This window comes from Ranitomeya imitator, chromosome 10, assembly GCF_032444005.1.
Source record: "Ranitomeya imitator isolate aRanImi1 chromosome 10, aRanImi1.pri, whole genome shotgun sequence".
Lineage (NCBI taxonomy): Eukaryota > Metazoa > Chordata > Amphibia > Anura > Dendrobatidae > Ranitomeya > Ranitomeya imitator.
The window spans coordinates 120,928,887-120,942,979 of record NC_091291.1 but is presented as its reverse complement, the minus strand read 5'-3'; the positions used below and the strand labels follow the sequence as shown (position 1 = coordinate 120,942,979).

The window sequence follows — 14,093 nt, the reverse complement described above, 5'->3', positions numbered from 1 at the left end:
CGCGGTGTTGGATGTTTTGGTCTCCACGAGGTCAATCATCAGTGCCTTTATAGACTTTCTACTAGGCACTGCTCCTGATAGCCAGTTTCCTACTCCACACTGATGAGGGGCAAAAACCCCGAAACAGCTGTCTGTGGATGGATACCATGCTTGGCATAGGTGGTTTTCCTTTATTGGATTTTTTCCTTTATTGGATGCTGCCCTTCCCTTGGTTGTTCCTTCCCGGGGAAAGGCCTGGCTATTCACTGCCTGCGTTGAGAAACATGTGATGGTGTCTCCGCAGCTCGTCTACTTGCATTTGCATATTTGGGGGCAGTGTTCTGGATCACTGCGTTGAGAAACACGTGATGGTGTCTCCGCGGTGTTAGATGTTTTGGTCTCCACGAGGTCAATCATCCGTGCCTTTATAGAGAACAGAAACAAAACTGGAACTTCTTGGGCCTACGGATAAGCGGTATGTCTGGAGGAGGAAGGATGAAGCATACATTGAAAAGAATATCCTGCCTACAGTGAAGCATGGTGGTGGCTCATTAACACCTACAGTGAAGCGTTGTGGTGACCAGTGATGCCTACAGATAAGCATGCTGGCGCAATGATGCCTACAATGACACATAGCATTGGCTTGGTGATGCCAACAATGAAGCAGTAAAGATCGATTTAATCAGATATCAAGAAACCTTAGGAGGAATCTTCATACCTCCCTTGAGGAGGCTAAAGTTTGAGTGTCATTGGACCTTCCAACTGGACAACGATCCCAAGCATACCACAATATTTGGTTTCAGAAAACGTCCTGGTAGATTTTTCAACGTCTGTCACTCACCCGAATTGACTCTCATAAAAAAAATACTTGATAGGATTTGCAGTTGCATCACACAAACCTAAGAATATTAGTGAGCTGAAGGCCATTGTCCATGAGGAATGGGCTAATATTTCTAAGGAACACTGCCAGAAGCGGTTGTCTGACTATGGATCATGTTTGCAGCAGGTTATAACAGCCAGAGAGGCTCTAAGTAGTGAAGATGCATGTCATGAAGGATGTGAATAATTCTGGGAATTCAGTAGTCAGTAAAAGTGGCATTTTGTTATAAATTAGAAGAAACCTTGTTACAATGTAAATAGTTCAAGACAATATATCCATTTCATTGGTTTATGGCAAACAGCAGAATGTTTGTAAATGGGGGTTAAATCATTGTGATTGCAACTGAAGCATTACTGAGCTGTGTGGCTGTGAATTCAGCACCATTTCTTATAAGTTGCAGCAGGATCAGCCTGCCTCTCTACCTGGCCTCTGATTGTGCAGAGTACTCCTCCTTCCTTCATAGACATCAATAGGCAGCTGTAATCTGATCTCTCAGTGAATGGGGAGGGTCTGTTTTGCTTTAACCAAGAAGGAATTCCCCAGTTGTGAATGGATGAGTTCAGTAGGCAGAAGGATAGAAGTGGCTCATAAGTGGAGAACAAAGCATATCTCTCTGATAAGATGCATTACAAATAGGGATTTTTGTGTACTCACCGTAAAATCCTTTTCTCCGAGCCATTCATTGGGGGACACAGACCATGGGTGTATGCTGCTGCCACCAGGAGGCTGACACTAAGTAATACAAAGAAAAAGTTAGCTCCTCCCCTGCAGTATACACCCTCCTGCTGGCTCCCAGCTAACCAGTTCGGTGCAAAAGCAGTAGGAGATCAATAACGACATATAAGCGTAAAGCATGTCACATTATATATAAGAGTATAACATATCAAAAGATAAAAACAAAGCATAAGCTAATAATAGGGTGGGAGCTGTGTCCCCCAATGAATGGCTCGGAGAAAAGGATTTTACGGTGAGTACACAAAAATCCCTATTTCTCCTTCGCCTCATTGGGGGACACAGACCATAGGACGTCCCAAAGCAGTCCCTGGGTGGGGACAACATCACTTCAGGCCGTGTAGCCGCTACTTACAAGTGCGCCACCGCGGCCTGCAAAGTCCACCTGCCCAGACTCACATCTGTGGAAGTGAGTGAAATATAGTGCTTCAAGAATGCATGCGGCCTGGAGAAATTCGCAAGCCTGCGGTCGTGCTTGCCGACGTCTGGCGCCTAGAGCCCTCAGACAGGGAGATAGGCTGGCATCTAGCGCGAAAGCACTCCTGGATGGAGAAAAGAATCCACCAGGCTAACCTCGCCGAAGAAAAACGGCTAAACCCTTCCTGCGACCGTCAGGAAGCCTACTTACCATCGAAAAACCCGAGTAAAATGTCCAACCTTTGGAAGGACATCGTCCTCGATACGTACCCACTCGGAGCACTCGCTTCTTCCAGATTATGGAGAACCCATTCCGCTTTGTGGACTAGAGCCGAAGGAGATGAGAGGACGATGCCCCTGCAACAGTGGAGATATAATACCCCTTGGCAACGAGGGAATAGGATGGCTAGAGGGCAACCTTGCCTTGAAGGTAATAAGGAAAAAAGATAAAGAACAGAGCGTCGAGATCTGAAGACTCATCAGGAGGACAAGAACGCAGAGAAAGAAGGGGAGAGACCCTCCCTGATAGAAAAGTCTATCCGGATCAGAAAAGGAGTCCACTGTAAGATGCCCAAGACCATTAAGGTCCCACGGATTTAACGGTACGTGGTAGGGAAGAACTACAGGTTGAGGCCTGCAAGAAAGACCATATTTCCAGCTTGAGACAATAAGCCGGAAAAATACTAGTACCGCAAGCGAGAAAAAAACCTGACATGGTCAGTGCGGGTCTCCCGGGATCACTGGGGCCCTACCCGCTTCCGAAAAGGTTTCAGACGTAGTGGAAGAGGGGTTATGGAAATTGGTACCATGGAAGAATAGATCATGCACTGCAATGGTCCTGGATCGCGAGGCCAAACCATGAACTGGAGTACATTGGCGTTCAGCTTGGACGCCATCCGAACTACCTCTGGAGTACTCCAGTGAAGGCAGGTCCGATGGAAGATTTCCGAGTGAAGTTCCCACTCACTTGAGGAAAAACCCCGGACGGCTGAATATGTCTGCCGCCCAGTGTACTACTCCAGGGAATGTACTGTTGAGATCACCGAAGATAGAACTCGGCCCATCAGAGAGTGCGAGGTACCTTAGCCATGGCGCTTGACTGAGGGTACTTGCTAGATGGCTAACTTGGGGCACAGCCGAGGCATTATCCAACTGAAGACCCGCCAGAAGGCAGAGGGCCTGCTGAAGGAATAGCCGTACCGTTCGGTTCTACAGAGAGATGATCGGGAGAAGAAAACTGGCAATGGTATCTCCCAATAGCCCTTGGGCCAGGAGAAGGCTCTGGAAGAGAAAGGAGCTCAGAGACTACCCTTTGAGAGCCTGATTGACTTGCAGAAAACGAGCACAGCGAAGGAAACTGCTTCCGTAGACGTCCTTTCCCTCAGAACCCTCCTAGTGAATTGAAAGAACCGAGGGAATGAGAGATCGAGTGCGCAAGCTCCCTGTAGAAGGGCCACGACCTAGACCCGAGAGAGAATAACCATCCTTCTTGGGCAGGATCATCCTCAAAGAGGATCTGCTGGGCTGAGAATGAGGAAAAAAACTTGTCTAAGTTTAGCTGCTAGCCCAATAGAGAGGTAATTGCAAGTGATATGGACGACTCAGCGTAGTCCTAGGAGAGCGGCTACAAAGTCGACCAAATAGAGGAAGGACGACCATGCTTCTAAGGTGCAAGAAGAACATGACAACCGTCATGACCCTTGCGACCACTCTGGTGTCGTAGCCAGGCAGAAGGGCCAGGTCGTGAAAATACTGTTCGCGAATGGAAAGGCGAAGAGATTATAGTAGAGAGGAGAAATAGGTATGTGAGGGTAAGAATCCCGAATGACGATGGATGCCAGAAAACAACCACGTTTCTCTGTTGAAGTAGTGGCTGAGCGGAGGAACTCCATCCGAAAAATGAAAGGGCCCTGTTAAAGGTTGTTAGAAGTTTGGGGTCCAGGAATGGAGATACTTTTCATTCCCTCCATTTTGGAACCAAGATCCCTTAGATCTAGACTGTCCTGGCCAATGCTTCCACTGCTGGTTGAGCCTGAAGAAGAGATACGATCCCTTGCTAGTCTCCCGCTCAGAAGATCTGATTGGCCAGCTATACTGTGGAACGAAGTAGATAAGGTCTGGGACCCGGAGACTTTCATTCTCTCCCTTTGGTCAAGCAACCCATGCGGCTAAGGAAGGGTAGAGCGCTGAACCCGAAACCACAAGACGGAACGAACTAGATTTGCTATCCGACTGTCTGTGGAATCTTAATTGATGATACACCGGCCAGGATACTGGTAGGAATACCGCAAGAAATTCTGCCCGGCGAGTCTGCCAAGTGACAGAATGCGGGACTGTAACCAGCAGGTCTCTGCCATCGTCGTGCAGAGAAGAAAATAAGGAAAAACCTCGATCCACCATCTTCTTAACAGGGAAGTGGAGAGGAATCGTCCACTTTCTTGCATCTGATACAAAGGGGGGGAAACCTCCTTGTTGGGACGCCACAAATGTGGACGCCACATCCCCAGAATTGAGGTTTCCGAGTGGACAGGGCAGGTTGTGGCGATAGACCTGGATGCAGAAGAAGATACATGGAGGCGACACTCCGTGTGCTCGTCTCTTGAAGGTGTGGGGGGAAATCGGAGCCCTTTAAGGGACCCGTCGCCCATAAAATTCCGACCAGGTATGGTATCCTACTTAGAGGTCTTCCAGTGCATCACCGTCAAATCTTGATGGAGATTTTCTAGAACCTGTACGTTTTTCTAGAATACTTGGGCCCCTGCTAGCCGAAGGCTCCCATTGTAGGAGAGGGAGCATGTGAGTGCTCCAGAGCTCAGTTAGGGTGACCAGCTTAGGATAGATGATGTGCCCTTAAGACCACTAAATACTGGTCATGCGCCGTTAAGGCTAGGGGTTACTGGCCCTGAGCCTTTAAGACCAGGGAATACTGGTCTTGTGCCTTTTGTAAGATGACATACTGTTCATGTGCCTTTAAAAGCAGGGCATGCTGAAATCCAGGAGATAATGGTCATGTGCCCTTAAAACCAGGGTATGCTGGTCATTTGCGTTTAAGACCAGGGCGTACTGGTCCTGAGCCTTTAAGTCCAGGGCATAATGGTCATGTGCCTTTAAGACCAGGGCCTACTGGTTATAGCGTTTAAGACCAGGGGATACTGGTCACGTGCCTTTAAGACCAGGGCATACTGGTCATGTGCCTTTAAGACCAGGAAATACTGGTCACGTGCCTTTAAGACAAGGGCATACTGGTCATGTGCCTTTAAGACCAGGGTATACTGGACACGTGTCTTTAAGACCAGGGGATACTGGTCACGAGTCTATAAGACCAGGGCATGCTGGTCACGTGCCTTTAAGACCAGGAATACTGGTCATGAAAGGAATGTTGGAACAAGTGCCTTAAAGACCAGCAAAGCTGGTAATGTGCCTTTAAGAACAAGAATGCTGGTCATGCTCCTTTAAGACCAGGGATGCTGGTCATGTGCCTTTAAGACGAGGGCATACTTGCCATGTGCCTTTAAGACCAGTGCCTACTGGCCCTGTGCCTTTAAGACCAGGGCATACTGGCCTGATTTAGTACTAAGGAAAAGGAGACCGGCTTCTGGCAGAGCAGAGAATGCTGGGGATGTGACCCTTTTAAAACTAGGGGACCCTTAAGACCAGGGAATGCTGGTCCTGGGTTTAATAAAAAGGCATGGAGAGCTGGGGATGCACCTATGGGCCCAGCGACTACCGGGCAGAGTATTAAATACCAGGGAATGAGTCACCAGGGAACCAGTCACCAGGGAACGAGTCACCAGGGAACGAGTCACCAGGGAACGAGTCACCAGGGAACGAGTCACCAGGGAACCAGTCACCAGGGAACCAGTCACCAGGGAACGAGTCACCAGGGAACGAGTCACCAGGGAACCAGTCACCAGGGAACCAGTCACCAGGGAACCAGTCACCAGGGAACCAGTCACCAGGGAACCAGTCACCAGGGAACCAGTCACCAGGGAACGAGTCACCAGGGAACGAGTCACCAGGGAACGAGTCACCAGGGAACCAGTCACCAGGGAACCAGTCACCAGGGAACCAGTCACCAGGGAACGAGTCACCAGGGAACCAGTCACCAGGGAACCAGTCACCAGGGAACGAGTCACCAGGGAACGAGTCACCAGGGAACGAGTCACCAGGGAACGAGTCACCAGAGCTTCATTGCTGGGAACTCACAGCTCTCTGTTTGCAAGCCTGCACACTGTACTATACATTCTGTAGTTGCAGGAGCACCAGAGATTGCAGCCTTAAGTATATAAAAAACAGGGAAAGCTAGTCCCTTAATGCTGCCGGGATGCGTGCCGGGGGGAGGGGGGGATATTGGGGCGATTCATCTTACTCAGGTTCTGAGTCCCCCGTCTGGAATAGCGCTGACTTCAGCGCTGAAAAACCGCCGGCCGCAGCCCCCTCCAGAAGAAATAGTGACCGCAATGGAGGAGGAAGAAGATGGCCGCCGAGATCTCGTCTGGAACGAGAAGCGCCTGAATAGGGGGGCGGAGCCGCTAGAAGGGAGCAAGCGGTGGGCGGGGCTTCCCGGGATGCAGCCTAAACAGGGCCGAAGCCGGGGACTAAATTTATGGCTTCGGCCGGCGCGCACCCGCAGACTGAGGGGAAAAGTGCCGCGAAGCTCTGTGGGGACCCAGTCGCTATGGAGCCCTCCTCTGACCGCCGGAAAACCCAAATCTCACGGAGCACTTACCCCAATATGGAGGGGGTGGCAGATGCTGCAGGTAGGAGCTGTGCCCGGGTAGATAGGACGGTGCAGGGTTGGGGAGCCTCCATCCACCATCCCTGCAGAAGAGGGGTGGAGAGGAACCGTCTGCCTCCTTCCATCATCCGCTTTTTCAGTGGTGATGCAGTGGGGGCTGCTCGGACGCCACGCTGGAAGGTGCCTCTGTACAGCCGAGGGTAAAACCTGGTGGACAGGGCTGAATGTCCGGCAATAGGCCTGGCTGCAGAAGAGGATACTGAAGGTGAAACTCCAGTGCTCGTCTGATAAGGGAGGGGGAGATCGGTGCCCATGAAGGGGCCCGTCGCCCCTAAAATCAGCTCAGGCAGTGGCTTCCCACGTCGCAGGAGAGGATACGGAGAGGTGAAACTCCCGTGTTCGCCTGTTGATGGTTCGAGGAGATCGGAACATGAAAGAATCCGTCGCCCCATTCGACCGTAGTAAAAAGTAAAAAACGGTAAAAAAGAGTTCTTTGGGTCTGAATAGCAGACCCGTCCGTGTGCCTCCTACGGACACTAAGCAAGAACTGGTTAGCTGGGGGCCAGCAGGAGGTGTATACTGCAGGGGAGGAGCTGAGAGCCAGCAGGAGGTGTATACTGCAGGGGAGGAGCTGAGAGCCAGCAGGAGGTGTATACTGCAGGGGAGGAGCTGAGAGCCAGCAGGAGGTGTATACTGCAGGGGAGGAGCTGAGAGCCAGCAGGAGGTGTATACTGCAGGGGAGGAGCTAAGAGCCAGCAGGAGGTGTATACTGCAGGGGAGGAGCTGAGAGCCAGCAGGAGGGTGTATACTGCAGGGGAGGAGCTGAGAGCCAGCAGGAGGGTGTATACTGCAGGGGAGGAGCTGAGAGCCAGCAGGAGGTGTATACTGCAGGGGAGGAGCTGAGAGCCAGCAGGAGGGTGTATACTGCAGGGGAGGAGCTGAGAGCCAGCAGGAGGGTGTATACTGCAGGGGAGGAGCTGAGAGCCAGCAGGAGGGTGTATACTGCAGGGGAGGAGCTGAGAGCCAGCAGGAGGGTGTATACTGCAGGGGAGGAGCTGAGAGCCAGCAGGAGGGTGTATACTGCAGGGGAGGAGCTGAGAGCCAGCAGGAGGTGTATACTGCAGGGGAGGAGCCGAGAGCCAGCAGGAGGGTGTATACTGCAGGGGAGGAGCTGAGAGCCAGCAGGAGGGTATATACTGCAGGGGAGGAGCTGAGAGCCAGCAGGAGGGTGTATACTGCAGGGGAGGAGCTGAGAGCCAGCAGGAGGGTGTATACTGCAGGGGAGGAGCTGAGAGCCAGCAGGAGGTGTATACTGCAGGGGAGGAGCTGAGAGCCAGCAGGAGGGTGTATACTGCAGGGGAGGAGCTGAGAGCCAGCAGGAGGGTGTATACTGCAGGGGAGGAGCTGAGAGCCAGCAGGAGGGTGTATACTGCAGGGGAGGAGCTGAGAGCCAGCAGGAGGTGTATACTGCAGGGGAGGAGCTGAGAGCCAGCAGGAGGGTGTATACTGCAGGGGAGGAGCTGAGAGCCAGCAGGAGGGTGTATACTGCAGGGGAGGAGCTGAGAGCCAGCAGGAGGTGTATACTGCAGGGGAGGAGCTGAGAGCCAGCAGGAGGGTGTATACTGCAGGGGAGGAGCTGAGAGCCAGCAGGAGGGTGTATACTGCAGGGGAGGAGCTGAGAGCCAGCAGGAGGGTGTATACTGCAGGGGAGGAGCTGAGAGCCAGCAGGAGGGTGTATACTGCAGGGGAGGAGCTGAGAGCCAGCAGGAGGGTGTATACTGCAGGGGAGGAGCTGAGAGCCAGCAGGAGGTGTATACTGCAGGGGAGGAGCCGAGAGCCAGCAGGAGGGTGTATACTGCAGGGGAGGAGCTGAGAGCCAGCAGGAGGGTATATACTGCAGGGGAGGAGCTGAGAGCCAGCAGGAGGCTGTATACTGCAGGGGAGGAGCTGAGAGCCAGCAGGAGGTGTATACTGCAGGGGAGCAGCTGAGAGCCAGCAGGAGGTGTATACTGCAGGGGAGGAGCTGAGAGCCAGCAGGAGGGTGTATACTGCAGGGGAGGAGCTGAGAGCCAGCAGGAGGTGTATACTGCAGGGGAGGAGCTGAGAGCCAGCAGGAGGTGTATACTGCAGGGGAGGAGCTGAGAGCCAGCAGGAGGTGTATACTGCAGGGGAGGAGCTGGGAGCCAGCAGGAGGGTGTATACTGCAGGGGAGGAGCTGGGAGCCAGCAGGAGGGTGTATACTGCAGGGGAGGAGCTGAGAGCCAGCAGGGGGGTGTATACTGCAGGGGAGGAGCTGGGAGCCAGCAGGAGGGTGTATACTGCAGGGGAGGAGCTGGGAGCCAGCAGGAGGGTGTATACTGCAGGGGAGGAGCTAACTTTTTCTTTGTATTACTTAGTGTCAGCCTCCTGGTGGCAGCAGCATACACCCATGGTCTGTGTCCCCCAATGAGGCGAAGGAGAAAGTGTCTTCTATTTTATTGAGCATAGTCATTTGTGGAAAGTTTTCTAAAACAACAGTGACCACGTAAATGTCACTATTTCTACCCCCTTGGGGTAATTTCCAGTGCCGGCTGTACATTATGACACAAGCGGAGCTCCTATGTGGAGGACACGGAGTTATAAATGTGCACCATGGGAAAGGGTAAGACCGGACATGAAAACGGCATACTGTACCACATCGGGTGCACTTTCGATCCTCACAGTAGAACTGATTTCTTCATACAAAAACTCAAGATCCTGGACAACAATTTGCTCCATAGTAGAAAACCTGGAAAATAAGTGACAAGATCCTGGTGAGACGGGCCTGGCTACAAATGACCGGTAGTTTACACATGTGATGCCAGAGCAGACAACACTCGGGGTACAGTCACATGTAGGTTTGTTGCACAATGTAACCGCCTCGTGGTGCCGTCAGATAGGTAATAGGAGTTCACAGAAAGACACTGAGCACACGGTGCTCAGCGTCTCTGCTGGATGACAGGCTGTATTGCCGCATCATGCAACCATGCAGCTTGCCATCTAGATGTAGCAGAGCTGGACCCGTTGTGGGACAAATGGATTAGCAGCATCTCTGGAGAAGGGTGAGGAATATTGTTGTTTTTTGTTTGTTTTTTTAACTCTTTTGCAGAAGACAAGGGCATCGGGGGAATGGGCGAGGTCGTAAGTATGGATTAATTAAGAATATTAAAGAAGTCTTTGTCTTCTTTCAATTAAAGGACTTTTTTCTGGGTGTCTGTGTTTTCTTACAATGCGACTATGGGGTTAAAAATGGAGGCGTCTTATTGATGCCTTTCCACTACTAACCTCAGGGCTTGATGTCACCTGACAATACAAAGGTGACATCAACCCCCCCAACTATCACAACACTTGCCACCGCTACAGGGAAAGTGGGAAGAGCGAGGCTTAGTGCCGGAATTGGCACATCTTAGAGATGCACCTTTTCTGGGGCAGCTGAGAGCTGATGTTTTTAGCCAGGGAGGACAGTATCCATAACCCCTTCCTAGGTTATTAACCCCTTACCGGCATCGGACGTACTATACCGTCCGATGCCGGCTCCCCTGCTTTGATGCAGGGCTCCGCGGTGAGCCCGCACCAAAGCCGGGACATGTCAGCTGTTTTGAACAGCTGACATGTGCCCGTAATAGGCGCGGGCAGAATCGCGATCTGCCCGCACCTATTAACTAGTTAAATGCCGCTGTCAAACGCAGACAGCGGCATTTAACTACCGCTTCCGGCCTGGCGGCCGGAAATGACGTCATCGCCGACCCCCGTCACATGATCGGGGGTCGGCGATGCTTGTGAATGGTAACCATAGAGGTCCTTGAGACCTCTATGGTTACTGATTGCCCGTCGCTGTGAGCGCCACCCTGTGGTCGGCGCTCACAGCACACGTGCAATTCTGCTACATAGCAGCGATCAGCAGATCGCTGCTATGTAGCAGAGCCGATCGTGCTATGCCTGCTTCTAGCCTCTCATGGAGGCTATTGAAGCATTGCAAAAGTAAAAAAAAAAAGTTTAAAAAAATGTGAAAAAAATAAAAAAAAACATAAAAGTTTAAATCACCCCCCTTTCGCCCCAATCAAAATAAATCAATAAAAAAAATATCAAATCTACGCATATTTGGTATCGCCGCGCTCAGAATCGCCCGATCTATCAATTAAAAAAAAGTATTAACCTGATCGCTAAACAGCGTAGCGGGAAAAAAATTCGAAACGCCAGAATTACGTTTTTTTGGTCGCCGCGACATTGCATTAAAATGCAATAACGGGCGATCAAAAGAACGTATCTGCACCGAAATGCTATCATTAAAAACGTCATCTCGGCACGCAAAAAATAAGCCCTCAACCGACCCCAGATCACGAAAAATGGCGCAATTTTTTTTTTTTTTTTAGCAAAGTTTGGAATTTTTTTTCACCACTTAGATAAAAAATAACCTAGTCATGTTTGGTGTCTATGAACTCGTAATGACCTGGAGAATCATAATGGCAGGTCAGTTTTAGCATTTAGTGAACCTAGCAAAAAAGCCAAACAAAAAACAAGTGTGGGATTGCACTTTTTTTGCAATTTCACCGCACTTGGAATTTTTTTCCCGTTTTCTAGTACACGACATGCTAAAACCAATGATGTCGTTCAAAAGTACAACTCGTCCCGCAAAAAATAAGCCCTCACATGGCCAAATTGACGGAAAAATAAAAAAGTTATGGCTCTGGGAAGGAGGGGAGCGAAAAACGAACACGGAAAAACGAAAAATCCCCTGGTCATGAAGGGGTTAATATCAGCCTGCAGCTGTCTGCATAGCCTTTGCTGGTTATTAACTATAGGGGGACCCTTTGTCATTTTTTTGGGCAGGTCCCCCATTTTAATAGCCAGTAAAGACTAAATATACAGCTGTGAGCTGATATTAACAGCCTGGGAAGCTGCATGGGTATTACCTCCTTCCCTGGCTATAACCATCGACCCCCAGCCATCAGCTTTCCCTCTGCTGGTTATGAAAATTGAGAGGGAGCCCACGCCATTTTTTTCCAAAAAATAATCTTTTATTAATTAAATACATGTACAGTAAGCTGCACACACACTGTACTAATTGTATTTGTCACACACATCTATATATCTACATATTCTATGTGAATATACTGCATGTAATCCATCTCTTCTCCTGTTGGCTCCTGCTGTGAATTTACAGCACACGACACATAAGTGTGTCTGTGTATATATACAGGGGCGTAACTACCACGGTCGCAGCAGTCGCCACTGCGACCGGGCCCGGTGGAGTCAGGGGCCCGGGAGGTCAGATGCACGCCGACATCAGCAAAAAGTTCAAAACTGTTGCCGCGCAGGTGATTCCTCCCGCACTGCAAAAGACAGACCTGCCCTCCACCTGACCTGCCGAGCGCACACATCAACCCAGCAGCCGACACCTGAACTGTTAGAAAGGAAGAGCTGAAGAACTTGTGGTGACGTCATCATTATCATAGGTCCTTCACCATTTATCAGCTCCTCCTCCTGATCACATGACGATGACGTCACCATGGGTCCTTCAGCTCTCAGCAGCAGCCCAGTCCTGGTTGTGTGCAGCTCGTGTTCTCTGGTATCAGCCAGCAGCAGATTTCCGGTTCCTGCTGTTCCGGTGAGATGTGGAGACAGATGGGGCAGAATGTGGAGTCAGATGGGGCAGAATGTGGAGACAGGTGGGGCAGAATGTGGAGACAGATGGGGCAGAATGTGGAGTCAGATGGGGCAGAATGTGGAGACAGGTGGGGCAGAATGTGGAGACAGATGGGGCAGAATGTGGAGTCAGATGGGGCAGAATGTGGAGTCAGATGGGGCAGAATGTGGAGACAGGTGGGGCAGAATGTGGAGACAGATGGGGCAGAATGTGGAGTCAGGTGGAGCAGAATGTGGAGACAGGTGGGGCAGAATGTGGAGACAGATGGGGCAGAATGTGGAGTCAGATGGGGCAGAATGTGGAGACAGATGGGGCAGAATCATGGGCAGGATGTGGATTTGGGTTGAAAATATTTTGGCAGAGGGGGCCCATTTGAAAGTTCGCACTGGGGCCCATACATTTGTAGTTACGTGTGTGTGTGTGTGTGTGTGTGTGTGTGTGTGTGTGTGTGTGTGTGTGTGTGTGTGTGTGTGTGTGTGTGTGTGTGTATATATATATCTCGATTGTATCTATTCTAACCTGTCGGTGTGATGCTATTGTACTTAAAGGGGTTGTTCACTGCAGTAAACTCCTTACTAATGGGCTCAGGGAGGAGAAAAAGACTATAAAGTAAATTGCTGTTCACCTTCTGGACCGAACTGCTCCTCCATACTCAGTAATGTGTCCCCCGTCGGTCTGCTGGGACCAACATCCGGCTAAGGCTACTTTCACACTAGCGTTTTCTGCAATCCGTCACAATGCGTCGTTTTGCAGAAAAAACGCATCCTGCAAAAGTGCTTGCAGGATGCGTTTTTTCCCCATAGACTTGCATTGATGACGCATTTGCGACGGATTGCCACACGTCGCATCCATCGAGCGACGGATGCGTCGTGCTTTTGCGGACCGTCGGGAGAAAAAAACGCTACATGTAACGTTTTCTTCTCCTGACGGACCGCTTTTTCCGACCGCGCATGCGCGGCCGGAACTCCGCCCCCAACTCCCTGCACCTTACAATGGGGCAGCGGATGCGCCGGAAAAATGCATCCGCTGCCTCCATTGTGCAATGCGCTAAACGCTAGCGTCGGAATCTCTGCCCGACGCATTGCGACGGGGAGATTCCGACGCTAGTGTGAAAGGAGCCTTAGGTGCCACAGCCAATCAGTGGCTGCTGTTCGGCTGCAGTATATTGTCTGAGCATAAGAAGATGAGAATTCTGTTCATACAAAATGACACCGCTGCAGGCGATCAGCTGGTTGTGACGCCCTACAGACAGGCACTGAATATGGAGGAAGCGAGTTGGTCTAAAAGTCATGTAATAAGACAAATACCTGGCTACACTTCATAAAAACAGTTCTCAGAAAAGACCCCCTAAGAAATCCAGACCTTGATTTACTTCAGACCCTCGCAATACAGACCATTACCACGATCAGTGCAGACCCCAGACCATAGGCTCGGCTCCCATAGAGAACCCAGAGCACAACACACAGACAGCCCACCACGATTCCCCCAAAGCTTTCCACAAACACGTGGCGCACTGGTGGTCGCCCCCCACGGGACCTTCTATACTTTACCCTTCTCCTCTCGGAAATGCCCTATTCCAAGATGGCGGCCCCTGCACTTCCGTCGCGGGCGGGCGGACGTGACGTAAACCTAAGTCCGCTGCATACTAGTGACAGCGCCGTCCTGAAGTTCCCCATAAGACG

General features: G+C 51.0%; 1 protein-coding gene across 2 annotated transcripts in view; it reads right to left on the bottom strand.

The window, feature by feature from the left end:
- LOC138651021 (uncharacterized) overlaps positions 1 to 14,093 on the bottom strand; it is a 47,581-nt gene that overhangs the window by 33,223 nt on the left and 265 nt on the right. Inside the window, exons 1-2 of one of the 2 annotated variants that reach the window (XM_069740947.1) lie at positions 13,962 to 14,092; positions 9,420 to 9,513 (exon numbers count right to left, since the gene is read on the bottom strand). In XM_069740947.1, the coding sequence (XP_069597048.1) occupies positions 9,420 to 9,503 (84 nt within the window). In that variant the 5' untranslated portion in view covers positions 9,504 to 9,513; positions 13,962 to 14,092. Of the gene's footprint in view, positions 1 to 9,419; positions 9,514 to 13,961; position 14,093 lie in introns of those variants that run through there. The other variant, XM_069740948.1, reaches the window with a different exon arrangement.